The following is a 14,902-nucleotide window of genomic DNA, read 5'->3' on the forward strand; positions in this document are numbered from 1 at the left end:
CCAAGAGGCTATCAATGATGAACCCATGAATGCTGATTCTCAGGTAGTAAACTTCTTCGTCTGTACTGTTTTTTTATTAAACTAAATTAATAACTCTTCCACATTACAGGTTTTGGTTCACCAACGAGAGGCTACAACAAACTCAAGACCAAACAACACTGATCCTCAGGTTGGAAATCTCTTCCTCTGTTACTGCATATCTATACAACTGAATTAATTACTCTTTCACATTACAGCTGCAGTTCACCAACAAGAAGTTCCATCAACCAGAAATGAAACTTACTATAAGATAAGTGTAAATATTTCTTTGAGGCCTTGGCTTCGGATTTTCCCTCTTTACATAGGCGGTGGAGGTATCGGAGCTTCTTCTGGCGCCGGGTGAGCAATAGGTGGTTCCGGTTCCGGTTCTACGCTGCCGTCGATAACTGTTGGTAATGTTGCGATGTCGGCAGTATTGGACGGAAACGTCGGATAGCTTTCATCTTTACAAAGGATGTTTCCTTAAATTTTGATAAAGTATTCTGCTTTTCTAAAAAGAAGTACTGTGTACCAACAATGTTAGAATGTCTGAATATACTGTCTTACTATACAAAAAGTTCTTTGTTTTTTTACGGCTCCGTTTAGTGGGCGAGTTATGATTCGGAAGATGGTGATAGCAAAGAAGGCTTTATTCCTAAAAATCTGAATTTTTCCGATTCTTTTTGTCTTCTGGACAATGGAAATGTTATGAAAGGTCTTTTTTAATTCTTTTTATTTAACAAAAATACAGCTGTGTAAACTGTTAATACTGATATTCTTGTGTGAAATGTATTATGTCACGGTGAGAATTCAAAAAATCCCTATCTATTTTGGGAATGGCTCTAGGTTGACTGTGATTGGCGGACACATTGCAAAGGAATTAAACAATAGAAACTAAAAATAAAATTGTTTCAAATAGATCATTTGATGCACGATTGAATGAGAATCAGGAAAAGTACAAAGATTTTATGAAATGATATATATTTTTGACGTCTCTCCCTCCCCCAGAAATAGTCACAAATTTTAAAACCGAATTGTGGGTAAAATGATATCAGAAAATAATAATTTTTACAGAAATGAATTTTACTCGTCGAGATCTATCGGTGTATGTAAAATTTCTGTTAAAAATTATGAAGGAAAAATAGTGAAAAGAAAATCAGAAATTTTTTTCTTTTTCCGTTTTGATCAATAAGGTCCAGTATAGTGCTAAATCGCAAAAACGTAAAAAAGTGTTCAGATTTTCTTCAAGGTAAATCCGGACTGCGGAGACGAACAATGATACATTTTTTAAATATATTAAGGCCTTTTCCGGATTTAGTCATGGAAAGCCGCTCCGGAATTTCTGTCTACTTGAGTCGTGGGTCACTTGTTAAAAAGGTCGCCACCAGTTTAGGCACTTTTTTTCGGCACTTTGATTTTGTCATTTTCGGCACCCCATGCAAACCACACTTCCTCGAACATGAAAAATTATTGTCTGTTTCAGCACCATTTTTGCCATTTCCGGCACCATAATTCTGTGCCACCCATATGGAAATTTTTGGAACAGTAATAATGTGATTAAATCACCCGATTTATTTATGACAATTTGGGGTTGTGTTATCGAATCCTGGCGAAGTCTAAAAAATCTTAGTAATAAATTAGTATTGTTTCGTAGATAAAATATAATGTTTTGAGCATTTCGAAGCATTTTATTCGGTGAATTGTTTTTTAACTGTTAGACCACGTCAGGATTATGACTTTGTATTGCTAGCCCAGCTCGCTAACCATTACACCAATGGACTTGATAATTCAATGAATTCTTTTGATCTAACCGTAGTTAAGTGGATGGAGAACTTGACATTTTTTTTATTACAACGATTGGATGATGATAAAAACAAGCAACATCTCACCAGTACAGCACTTTTAGAAAAATGTGCCAATATTTACACCAATTTTAATGCTATTGTAACGGATCATATTGCACCAAATTTATATTTGATTAATGATGTCATGCTGATTGTCTTGTGAGCGCTGTGGGTGTCCTAAACGTGCCTAAGTGCACGTTTAACTTTCTTATAAGGCACGTCTAAAGGATAGACGATTTCAAAGCACGTGACTTAACTATAATTATATTTGCGCACCTGTCATCAGTTGTAACTTGAGCGTTTCTAAAACTGTTGTTCTTCTTCTTCTGTTGTGATTTGGTTTTTTATATGTATAAAAGTTGTGTATTCTTCTAGGCGAATGTTATCTGTTTATTTACAGGGAATAAAAATATATACATGTACAAACGTAAAAAAATTGAGAAATGACGCCTAGTGCTTTCATTTGCAACCAAGAGATAACGGACTCGGGAAATGTGCTTGGCAACAAGGTTAAGAAGTGGTAAAGACGATGTAGAGACTTTAATCAGGGACAAGTGAATTGTGTTTGATATTGAACCGTTCTCGAGCACCACGTAGGAGACTCCCGACGTTTAGCGACATTTTGAGGCGTACTTCTAAAGACCAGGATCAACCCATTGGAAGGTCCGAGACTTCGCGAGGCTGACTTTTTTATGGGCAACCCAGCAAACCCTCGGTCGTCCGTCACGGCTACGATCCGATTAAGGCGTCCGCTACAGCCAACGGGTGACCCGAGCCAAGAGAAACCGCGGAGCTTCAAGCAACAGCTTGGTTGTCTTTGAGTCGAAGGAAAGAAAGACATTTTAAAGTTTGGAAGCGTTTTGTTGCCACCAGAATTCGATCAACGCAGACCACAGGGTTTTGTGTTTGGGGAAGGAGTGCAATGGGAATGGCCACGATAACTCAAAGTCGGTTGCGCAAAGCTTAAGTGCATCTCTGTGTCTATCATAATTGCTACAATCAAATAACATATGGGAGACGTCCTCTCCCTCGCCAGATGAACAGCAGCAGAGCAAAAATGGGGATCTTTTAAGCTTGGAGAGGAATTTATTTAGGACGCAGTGACCAGAGAGCAGACTGCAAAGAAAGAAAGGAGTAAGTGACGATCCTAAAATCAGTGCCGACTCCACAGGACTCCACGGAAAAAACAACCGTGTCTGGGCACCAGAAGATGAACTTGACCAAGCAAAGTTCCATTTTGCCGCGATTTCTGAAGTTAATAGTCTTTCCCCGTGTGTACGCAGCGAAGTGTTAGCAGGTGGAACAGACGTGATGACTTTTAATGTGATTTTTCCAACAACCTGACGTGAGGAATAAGGCAAAAATTCAGTAAGAGGCGAGATGGCTCTCTTAGCTACCGATTTCACTACTTAAGTAGCAATGGTTACATGTATGTTACATGTATGTTCCTGGAGTACATGTATGTTACATGTATGTTCCTTGAGTACATGTAGTACTCCAGGTATAATGGGGTTAAGTTTGCGAGAATGAGAGCAACATCCAATGAGGTTGATTTGAAGAGGCGACCAATGGCCAAAGCAAAAGGATGTTGCGATTTTAGGAATCCAACAACTCGTTTTTTATTGATGGCCGAGGTCACACCATACAATTTTATAGATAGTAGGGATAACAGTTGACTTTTACACCAAGGAAATAGTGTTACGTGATAGGCCCCAGAACATTCGACAACATTTTAGGATTAGGAATAAAAGTTTTTTTCTTAAGATTGACATTTTTTGAGACGTGGAGATTCCAACTGAGGATTTCGTCTATTGTTAACCCAAGATAGGGAAAAGAGTTTGACCTAGGGACCGGGACATCGTCAACTAATAAGGACAGTGGAGGTAAGTTCTGTTTGGAGGAAAAGATCATGAGCACAGATTTCAAGCCATGAAATGATAGTTTCACCGATGCACCCCATGCGACCACAGCGTCACACATCAGCTAGAGATTTCTATGTGCAGAGAGAGTATCCTTATCGATTGAGCAAATTACAATATCGCCTTCACAGGTAATGAAAAGAAAAAGAAAGCCAAGGTTCAGGAGTTCTTCTGGCAAGAGGTTCCAAAGAAAAGAAGAAAGTGCGCTGCCTTGAGGACAGCCGAGTTCGATATTGTTGACTAATGATCCTTGAACTATTAGACAGAATACATGAGCGAGAGCTGAGAAAACTGCTAAGGATTTTAACAAGGAAGAGTGGAATTTTTTTTCATAAGACTGTTTAGAATGGCAGGATGCCAGGCCGAATCAAAAGCTGCCTTAATGCCAAGGAAAGCACAGCAAGAAGATATTTTCTTTTTTTTATTGTTTTCAATAAGACTAATAAGAGAGAGAGAGATGCGGTTTCGGTAGAAAGGCCTGACCTAAAGCCGTGCTGACTTGGGCTAAACCAGTTTTGAGTAGAGGCTAGTCGCTTTTACTTGACAAGAATTATTTTTTCGAGCAACTATATGAGAAGGAATTAAAAATGCTGATTGGTCTGCAACAGTTAGGTTGCTTGTAGTATGCTTTTGCTTTTTTTAAGATAAGAATATTGGCCGATTTGCAGCTCTTCAGGAAATAAGTTAATTTGAAACAGGCAGAGAATAGAGCTACAAGGTGAAATTTGATTAACTCGAAAGCTTCACTTAGCCAGACAGAAGATATATACCATCAGGGCCTGGTGATTTGGTGAGGAGCAAGCATTCAAATGCCTGTTTAAAATCTGGCTTCGTGACATATGGTTTGGTAGGAGTAGACGAGAGGGGCTCATCAGAGAAGGCCATTGTACTGTCGTAAGCAATCTTATGAGACAAACTGTTAGGTGAAATGACTGGAAAGAAATTAGAGCTGAACGTAGAAAGAATTTCAGTGGGTCTGAGATATGTGCACCATCTATGATTAACCCGTTAGGAATAGAATTGGGAGGCGAAAAGCTTACGAGTTTTTTTAGTTTACCAAAAATGTCTTTGTTTAAGTTATCGTTGCAAAAGGATTTCCAACTCTCTTTCTTTGATGATCTAAGCCCTCTCTGGTAGAGGGCCTTTTTTATGTAAGCGTCGATGTTCTGTTGAAAGGGAGATTCTCTTTTTAACTTATACGAATCTCTGAGATTTGAACGAAGAGCCCACAGATTTGCGTACCACAAAGGCATCTTGGCCGGGGCTAGGGAGCCATGGAAGGCAAGTTTATTTTTATAGGCCACTGACTTCAATACTAAGTTAAGAGAGCTTAACACGTCGTCTATATCATTTGTGGAATTAATCGCATGGGTATCGTCTGGTCTGATAATATTAGCTAAGGAGCTGTCAAGGCATGAAACAAAGAGTGGAATGTTACAGAATTTTGGGGATGGAATACGGTGTACTGAGCTAGCTGGCGAGACCATCTCTCGGACATTCACCACGTCGTAGGAGATGAACGGATTATATGATAGGGACGGGCGGACAGGATAGTGCCATCCACTAAGCGAGACGGAATCACCAACCAGAGTGACATCCACAAAGGACGTGTTAGATGGCTTGTGTGGAAAAAGTGAAATGTCCACATTTGAAATTGAGAGTGCCTGGATTATAAAACAATATTCTAATTCAACGCCATTCTTGTCCATTCAAACACTATTCCAGGCTGGATTTTTGGCATTGCTATCAATGCCTATGATGGCAGTTCTTTTAACAGCGGGAGGAATCCAGTCAAAAATTGCGGCCAGGTGAGATGGAATAGACAACAGGGACGGTCTACAGTATATAGAGGAGAAAAAGATATCCTTTGATAACGTTCCATCAATTATAATTTTTATCGTCGGTTTAGTTCATGTAGATGTTGGAGAAGACGATCATGAATTCATAATGGAAGATGATGTTTGGTTAACATTAAAAGTCGGAGATTCTCAGTTAATAGCTTACAAAGGTTTTCTTTCTTCGTCTTCGTTTCGTTTTCGTCTTCGGCTTCATCTTCGTCTTCATCTTCGTCTCTGCCTCCATCTCCTGACAAGGACAAGAAAAAATACGATTTTTTCGATTTCATATGGTTTGTGGGAAATCGATGTTGAGACCACTCCCCCAAATTTAGAGGATCCTCTTTCACACCTTGAAGCATGGTGTTTAAAGTCTTTCTTGTTCCGTGAATCACTCGTTCTCCCTTATAATATGTATTCTTTATCTCTTACTTAAAAAGAAACATAGTTCCACTCCAATTAATTTCTTCCGTTTACAGGCGGATTGTTAGCTCTGTTAGCTCTCAGAGGTTTCAACAAAGCGATAGTCCTCGCCTCTCTGATTTTCAATCACAAGCATTATTACGTTCCATCAAATCGAAGTGAAGAGTTCTTTACTACAGCCAAGCTGCTTGTCTGCTACGGATATCCCAGTAACGTGCTGTTTTCCTTAAAACCGTTATGCTGTGTGTTTTCTTCTATTTGGTCTGGATTTTGGTCATTGCTTTTTTATGATGGTCTTTTTCTGTGGGTTTAGCATGTGGGAATTTCGTTGTTTATATATATTTTTTTTTATTTTCCAGGGAGTTTCAGAGAAATGATTGAATGTGTTTGTTGTAAAAATTCATTGACGTTCACGATCTATAGTGGCTCGGATCGTGCCGACCAAAATATTCTTCACTCTGATGTCGTCATAGTAACTGCGATACTAATATTTGTTTTGTATATTTTGTAGAGAGCTTACGCCATGTATTCTTCCGGTGAACATATAGCACACATAGCACACATACAAGTACACAATAGAACGTATGAGAAGGGTGATCTTACTTCTGGAGCTGGAGCTTGAAGGAGAGCTGAGAGAACTCTGCCCTACTGCTACAGATTGGGGAGTATTTATACGGATTGTGCACGGTATGATCATGGGTCTGATGAGTGACAAGCGCGGGTGTGTAACATAATTAATAAACGTGAATGACAGATGAGAATTGGGTTTGCTCTTGCTGTCAATCTTCCCGCTGTCAGTTCGCGCTCCGTCCCCGGGCTATTTTGGCTCATTACATTCCTTCCCCTTTTCTGAGGGAAAGAATTAGTCCTCTAATTGTTGATTAAGGCATATTCCATCACCAAAGGATAATTGTATAAATTGAAAGCATAACTTTATGGATAAATATAAATGTCTTTTTTATCCCTCTATTCGTCATTTTTTCAAAGGGCTGATAACCAGTAAATATTAACCGGTAATAGGGACAGTTCATACTCGGAAACAATACGTATAAAAACCAGTCAAAAGGGCTGACAAAAATCAGAGATAGAAATAATTAAAAAGAAAGAACAATGGATCCAATCAATGGATCAGATCATTGAAATAGAGTGTCCAACGAAAAGATAAATGTTGTAAGTTACTAATAAAATAGATATAAAACCAGCCAAAGGGCTGAGGGAAGTAAAAGAAACAAAGCAAGCCTAAAAGGCTATATTGTATCGAAGAAAAGATAAAAGTATTAGAATTTGAGACACAACTAAAAGCCCGAACGCTTTTAGATTCAAGCCAACAATTGTCAAACCATTGGGGGTCCCATCGTAAAAGACTCTGCCCACGATTATATCCTGGATTACGATTTTCTTGGTTTCTGGTGTTTGTTTGTCCCTGTGGGGGTCTGTTGAAGTGTACTCTTGAGTCGTCTTGTCTCGGACGTCGGTCCGCGGATTCTGCTCGTCTAGAACCGTACTGGTCCACTGCGCCAATAGTGGCAATATTTTCCTGTGAGGATTGTCGTCTTTTAGTTATATTTCCTAACTCTGTCAATTCTTTCTTAATTATTTCAAGCTCCACTTTTTGTTGTGTTATTTCGTCATCCTGTTGTTTTTCGTGATGCGTAATACCAGCGATAACTGCCGTTATTTCTTTATCCTCATTAGTTTCTTTATTTTGTAAAATTTGTTCCGAAATAAATAGTTGTTTACATAACTGGTCAAAATCATTAAAATCTTCTGGCATTCGCAAATACAATTCGGCTTTTACTTTGGGTAATATTCCTTGGAGTAAAGTTTTGATTTTAATGTCGTCTCGCATCTTCTTAACTGTACTGAGGAGTGCATCTTCTACGTCTGTTTTGTTTTTCTCGTCTAATTTATCTAATTTTCCTTCTAGGCTGTCGTAAAGGCTAGTTAGCCTGGATACAAATGTCCTACAATTCTCCTCGGGCTTTTGCTTCATTCGATTGAATTTCTTTCTAAGGGCTGCTAGGTCGTATGAATCTTGAAATCTTTCTATTATTTCGCATTTCCAGTCGACATAATTAATAAAGTCGCCTTGCTCTTCCGCATAATTATCGTGCCATTCTAAAGCTTCTCCTTTGAGGCGGTCTGAAAAGAAACGTATCTTTTGGTCGTCGTCCCAGTCATTATTTCTCGCTACGTGTTCTGCTGTTTTTAACCACTCGGTGATTAATTTGTCGGTACTTTTTCCCTTAAACGTTGGAATTGATTTTTTGTCTTCTCGTGAGAAGAGTTCGCCTAATACTTTCACTATAGGTTTTGTTACATTATCTAATATAGTGGTATCCTGTGGGGGTGTAAGTGTTGTTTTGTTTGCATCATCGTCTCCATTTTGACTTGCTCCTGCACCTGCTCCCATGTTTGAAATACTGACTCTGCGGTTCTTTTTTAGGGTCGTATTACGTTTTTGTAGTTTAAAGATTGTCGTCGCTTGGCTATTATTTTGTGCTGTAAGGTTATCTATAATTTCTTGTAGGTTTTTAATGATATCTGCTTTTTCTGTATCGAGTTCAGTGAATAATGATTTATCTAATGAGTCTCGTCCTGTGAAGCTTTGTAATTCGTCTATAAATTTGGTTGTCTCGAAGGTTTTTTCTGCGATCTCCTGAAAATTCCTTTCGTACTGATCCTCGGCGTCGTGATAAGCTTTTTCCCTTTCTTTTAAATCTTTATTGCGTTCCTCAAGATTGGATATCCTATTTTCTAGCTGTTCTTTATCGTCTTTTAAGTCTATTATTTCTTCTTCGTATTTTTTAATTTGCAACGTGGCGGTAACGTAATTACTATGGGTTTTATTTTTTGTTTGCGTAATCTGAGTAATTAGTTGTTTTCCTAATTCGTTTTCAAGTTTGAGTGCGGTGATTTGACTGTTGAGGGTTTCTATCTGCTTTTGACCTGCGGTTAGATTGTTTTCTAATTCTTCCTTTTCAGATTCGAGCGTATTATTGGCTTCTAAGCTATTTGCTTCTACTACGGAAATGTGTTTCTCTTTTATATCTAATGCTTTCTTAAGTTGAAGTTCGTTATCTTTCGCAGTCGTGTTTTCGATTTCTAGTAGTTTTATTTTATTTTCGAGGTCTTTTACTATTTGGTTGCCGTCAGTGTTATAATTCTCTGCTTCTCTAAGTTGCTGTTGCAATGTTTCTACGTGATTTTGGGAATCGTCTAAAAGTTTTAAATTAGTGGCGTTATCTTTTTTAAGTTGGTCTAATTTATTGATATCTTCTCGTTGCTCTTTAAGTTTTTCTTCGGCGGCTTTCCACTTTTTATCTACTTTCTCTTTTTCTTTAATTAATTCAGTATGGGTTTTTCGGAGTCCGGCTTGTTGTAAGAGGGCTTCTCTGGTTAGTACCGTAATTAATTCTGTGTTAAATTCGCGTTGTTTTCCGTGAACGATCTGTAATTGTTGTACCAGGGGGTTTACACTGTTTACGTCTCCTCTCAGTAACACAATATAATCTTTTAGCCTCTTACTTGTTTCTCTTATAGTGTCTGGAGTTACTGTGGTCTCGAGTTTGTCCTTAACGATAAGATAGACGTATTGATTTAAAATGTTATTAGTAGCCTTATGTGTTTTCTTTTTCTCCTCTTCCAATTGTAAAATTAGCTTGCGTACGGATGATGTGTGGTGGGGTCTACTTGTTTCGGTTAAGTAAGAAGATTCGATTTCTACTGATGCCTTCCAATTTGTTAGGAAATTGTCTCGGGCTGTATTAACCGTAGGGTCTGATATTGGAGTACTTGGGGAATGTTCGAAAGTTTCTAATGGTAAATGTGTGGAAGGTAGGTTTTCGTCTGATAGATTAGGGTATAGGGAGGTAAAGAAAGAGTTGAGAGAAGTCTCAGGATTGCTCAAAGAATCAGGCATCCGCTTACCTCCAAAAAGATTTTAGGAGTTCCACTCGTTGTTCACAAGTACACAAACGCACTAAAAAATACAGGCAGCAAGAAAGTCTCTACTGTAAGTCTCGTATGAGTCTCGTTGGGACCTCCAATTGTAGAGTGCTTACGCCATGTATTCTTCCGGTGAACATATAGCACACATAGCACACATACAAGTACACAATAGAACGTATGAGAAGGGTGATCTTACTTCTGGAGCTGGAGCTTGAAGGAGAGCTGAGAGAACTCTGCCCTACTGCTACAGATTGGGGAGTATTTATACGGATTGTGCACGGTATGATCATGGGTCTGATGAGTGACAAGCGCGGGTGTGTAACATAATTAATAAACGTGAATGACAGATGAGAATTGGGTTTGCTCTTGCTGTCAATCTTCCCGCTGTCAGTTCGCGCTCCGTCCCCGGGCTATTTTGGCTCATTACAATTTATTCCTTTTCTAAGTTAATAATTTTTTACTAACAGGTTGTTGAAGAAGAAAGAGCTGATATGAGCCCACTATTTTTAACTAGTTTAGATCTCGTCATTCTAACTGACGCGGAGTATTTGGTATTGTTTACTCAAAATTCTGATTCCGAGTCCGCAAGTGCCTCACCAAGTGGCTCTACAAGTGTATCTACAAGTCACTCTAAAAGTGCCTCTGCAAGTGCCCCTTCAAGTGCCTCTGCAAGTGCATCTGTTGCCTCCAGTCCTTGAAACAGTTTGAGGTTCCGTGGTGTTCGCAAATGGGTGTTTACAAACACACCACTTCGCAACATTGACTTCCTCAAATTTTTGAGGTTTCTTAAAATAACACCTTTAAAAACCTGGAGGTGTGTTACCAACTTGAAAGAAAATATTTTTGTGTTATCGATTTTACTTACATTTTTTTAATTTTGTTGTATAATAACTGTCTTTTCCGTGGAAATGATGGTTTGCAATTTCTGCATATCCTTCTCATAAAAGCGATCCGATTGGTACCAACGATTTAGATTTTGGCTACCCCATTCTTCCTTCGCTCTGAAAATGGGAATAATTTGCTCCTGTTTGGTGTTGAATGACTTAAATTAATTGAATTTAAATCAACTGAAATTTGTAAGAATTGGTCCCTTGAATTTTTTCTTTGTTGTGTCTGCTGTAACGAAACGGCTCCGAGTTATGTGTATGAAATGTACAGAGGGACTATTTTCCATTCTCTTAACGTATGAAGCTGTATTCTGTGTATCTTTCAAATGTGTTCGGTGTCTGTGAATTCACCAAATAAAGAAAAATTACTTTAACGCATCTCAACGATTGCTTATTCGTTTAGTTTACACTTATTTCTTATTTGTAAAATTATATTCGGATAATCTCCAATTTCCAAACGGGTGGAATGAAGTTTTCGTGACCGTCATTCAGATTTACAACTTGTTCTGTCTTTACTGGGGTCTGTGTTTCGTTTCTTCAGTATCTGAAAGTGTACTAGCCGGTGCTTTTGGCTCATGGTACAGTGCAAGAAACATACCTCGTGACGTGCCAATCTACGCCTTGACCCAAAGTTTCTACAGAACCACTTTGTAATTGCAAATTTTTTTATTTTACATTATTTGTATTTGGGTCTAATTTAAAAACTTTTATTGTTTTTGTTTGTTTTAATGACAGCAACATGGGGACCGTCGCATACGTATCTTTCATCGCAATTATGCGGTCATTCCAGATTTTACCTGAATACCTGATAAAGAAATGGCACTTGGACTTCGAATGTTGCGGGGAAATCATCTGTTGCTGCCGTCACAGCCGAAGTTGTTTCACGCGGGCTTTCATCTTCTTTTGGGACCACTTTTCTTATGTGAGTGGAACCGGAACCTACCTCTGTGTCATCGCTGCGCTCGAGGGAAAAAAATTTTCTGTTTCCGCCTCGAAGGCTAAATTGCGAAAACTCAGACGAGTCAACGAGGTGGCCAGTGTGGCCAATCTCCTCATTTTAATATGCCGGCTTTTGGTTTAAACTTCGGTGGGAATCCTGAATTTTTTTCGTCTTCACCGACCGCATTGGCTATCTGCCGCCCACCCACTACAAAGTGGTCGCAGCTGCCACCACCTTGTTTGCCGCCCATTTTATTTCCGGATTGTTTTTTGGCGTTTATGCCGTGGCTAACGATACGATAGCAATCTGTTTCGGTAAGTTAAATGTTGGTGGCTGACTTTATTTGTAAGTTTTTTAACAATTTTTTTATCTACAGATGAAGACCAAAAACGGAATAACGTAACCCTCGCTGACCCGTTGTACTCGTCGGAAGAGTTAATCACAATTCTTGGATAGAAGATTTAGTTGTGGGATGGCTGGGTTCGTGAGTTAGTTAAATGTATTCCTATTCTGGCTATTCACCTTTTAAAACTCAGAAAAAAATTTTCGGTCATGTTTTATATCCATTAATGGATTGATGCATCCTAGAAATAGTTTGCGCGTATCTTAACTCGTAAGTAGTTTTCGTTGGTTTCCGTTTCTACATTGGTGTATCTTGAATAAATAAATTTAAATTCAATTATTTTATTTCCATACTTTAAAAATTATTGACGAATTTGAATTTAGAATGCGAAATTTAATTTTGGATGCTGTTTAGTCAAAATCTTCTGTGTCAAGTCAGGAAATCCCAACTTGGGGGATTTTGGTGGTGTGGTGTTTGGTTCCGTGGTGTTTTTATCACCCGCTCTTAAACATTTTGATAAAAATTAAAAAGGTTAATCTTTTTTTGATATTTTAAGTTTACTGTATGCAAATTATTTATGTGTGAATATACAGTTAATTTGGCCTATTTCCACTTGGCCAATCATCTGATCACATGTCTGGCTTGACATAATGTCGTCCATTGCTAAGTGTACCGACTGTACGTCTCATGTCTCATCCTATTCTTAAAAACTTGACAGAAGAATCAATTATGTATATATCTGCCTTGGTGTTCCTGTCACCCAAGAGATATCTGTTAATCCAAACTAATTAAAAATTTGTCGAATAGGTTTCACAGCAAGGTGAAGTCTGAGCTTCTGCGTTCTAACATGCTCCTGGTTTGGTTGCAGCCAGCTGGTGAGATGCTTCCATGTCGTCTGTGCTCTTTGATGCTGGTGTTATCAATTCTCATTTACCTTGAGTCACATCTCAATGCCATTTACTTGTTATGAGCCTGCCTCAAGAAAACCCACGAAGGTAGAAAGACAAATATTGAAATCAGTTGCTTATGTCTAAATGTTAATTTGTTATTGTTGAAGGAGACTGTGTAGTTGACACAAGTGGCAATTTGTCTGTCTGCATTTATTAACGCATTTCAGGCCCATGTCAAACGACATTCAGGCCCTGGGCCTGAATGACTTGGCCTGAATGTCGTACATCCTAGTAAACGTACATTTTCGAAGATCACGATGTTCACCTGACAGTTCAATTAACTTCATCTTTATTTAGCTAGATAGGCTACCACAGGTCAACAAGTGGCAAACACTAAAACCATGGGTATGGAGAGAGAGAGAGACTCTCCATACCCCTGTTGAAACTAATCGCAGTAACTCCTAGCACCTACTACTACTTGTGAATCGCTTTTTTTGGCGGAAGTAGTGTTTGATTTTGATTCTAAACTACAAATTTTTAAATTGTGTGGTCTATATTTTCTTTAAAAGCCGTTTTCATAAGGATGTAACATTTTAAAACTTATTTTTCCTGCGTGGAGTTTTTCATTTGTTTTGAGATTGCAACTGCCATTATTTTTTGGCTTTCACCAAACCAAAAGACCAATATTGAATATTGAGCTTCGTCAGAATTATTGTGTATAGACGTTTTTCCGTCCTTTATCGGGTGAGTAGGGTTGGGACCGAAGCGGCTGTTGCGTTTTGGTACAACACCGCTAGGGTGTCAACCCTGACGCACGGCTACGACCTTGACGCGTCGTATGCCAAATCCCAAAGTTTTTTCTTCAATTGAATTGGTGACGAACCCACCCACACATCCCTCGTCACCCACCACCCGTTCCTTGTCACCCACCACCCACCCAACTTCGAAGCTGAGTAGGTTGGTGGTGGGGTGACGAGATAAGAGAGAGAAAGAGACGAGATTTGGGAATTTGGCATCTTTTTCGAACTTTGCATTAGAAATACGCATTCTTCAGTTTATTTTAGAAATATTAAAAAATACCATGAGAATCAGGGTGACAAACTGATTCTTACCATGTATGTTTTAAAAAAACCTAAATTTCGTGCAACAACCCTATTTTAACGTACTTTTAGGGTTTCCAAATTCTGTCGTCCAAATATACCAACTTCTTCTCCTTGATGTAGCGGGAGGACAATTTTCCTTTCCAAAATGGCACCAGAGATCCCCCTATACTAAAATGTGAATAAAGTCTAAAATATCAAACTTAAAAAACAAAAATTTGGAGTGAATAATGTACCAGTCAACATTTTCCTCCTTATATAGAGTTTCATTTTTTAAATTTCAAGATTCGTCCGTAACAAAAATACGTAAACGGGCCGAGGCCCGAAGACTTGGACTGGTGCCAGAGTGTACAGGCCTCATTCTTCATCCCCTGTACAAGAACAAACGATAAAGAAGAATAGCCCAGCCCCCAAAAAATAATTAGTAAAGTGAATCGCCCCCTTAAACTAAAATATCTGCAAAAAAACCAACACCACTATGAAGCAACTTTCGTGAGAGCCTGAAACTGTTGATTGGCCTACCAATCATAGATCATCATCTCTCACTCTTTGAGCTTGAATTGGCCATTAGGTCCAGATATCACGGCGATATCCGTTTCAGACCGAGACAAAGGGGCCGTTAGGAAACTTCCCTAACAACCAACAGCAGCCTCAAGCAATCAAAGAAGTAGATGAAGAGAGATATGGATAACGAGGAAGAAGAAGACATCGTTAAGGTGCTCTGGGAAGAGCTTGCGCGAACCCCCACCGGA

General features: G+C 38.8%; 1 protein-coding gene across 1 annotated transcript; it reads right to left on the bottom strand.

Moving 5' to 3' along the window:
- Window positions 1-336: 336 nt before the first annotated feature.
- LOC124203499 (putative leucine-rich repeat-containing protein DDB_G0290503) lies at window positions 337-9,961 on the bottom strand. Its single transcript, XM_046600173.1, has 3 exons — window positions 7,432-9,961; window positions 5,786-5,866; window positions 337-482 (listed from the first exon to the last, which is right to left on the bottom strand). Exons 1-3 carry the CDS (start codon window positions 9,959-9,961, stop codon window positions 337-339), a joined length of 2,757 nt encoding a protein of 918 aa, XP_046456129.1.
- Between the last annotated feature and the right edge of the window lie 4,941 nt (window positions 9,962-14,902).

Source organism: Daphnia pulex, chromosome 10 (assembly GCF_021134715.1).
Source record: "Daphnia pulex isolate KAP4 chromosome 10, ASM2113471v1".
NCBI classification, from domain to species: Eukaryota; Metazoa; Arthropoda; class Branchiopoda; order Diplostraca; family Daphniidae; genus Daphnia; species Daphnia pulex.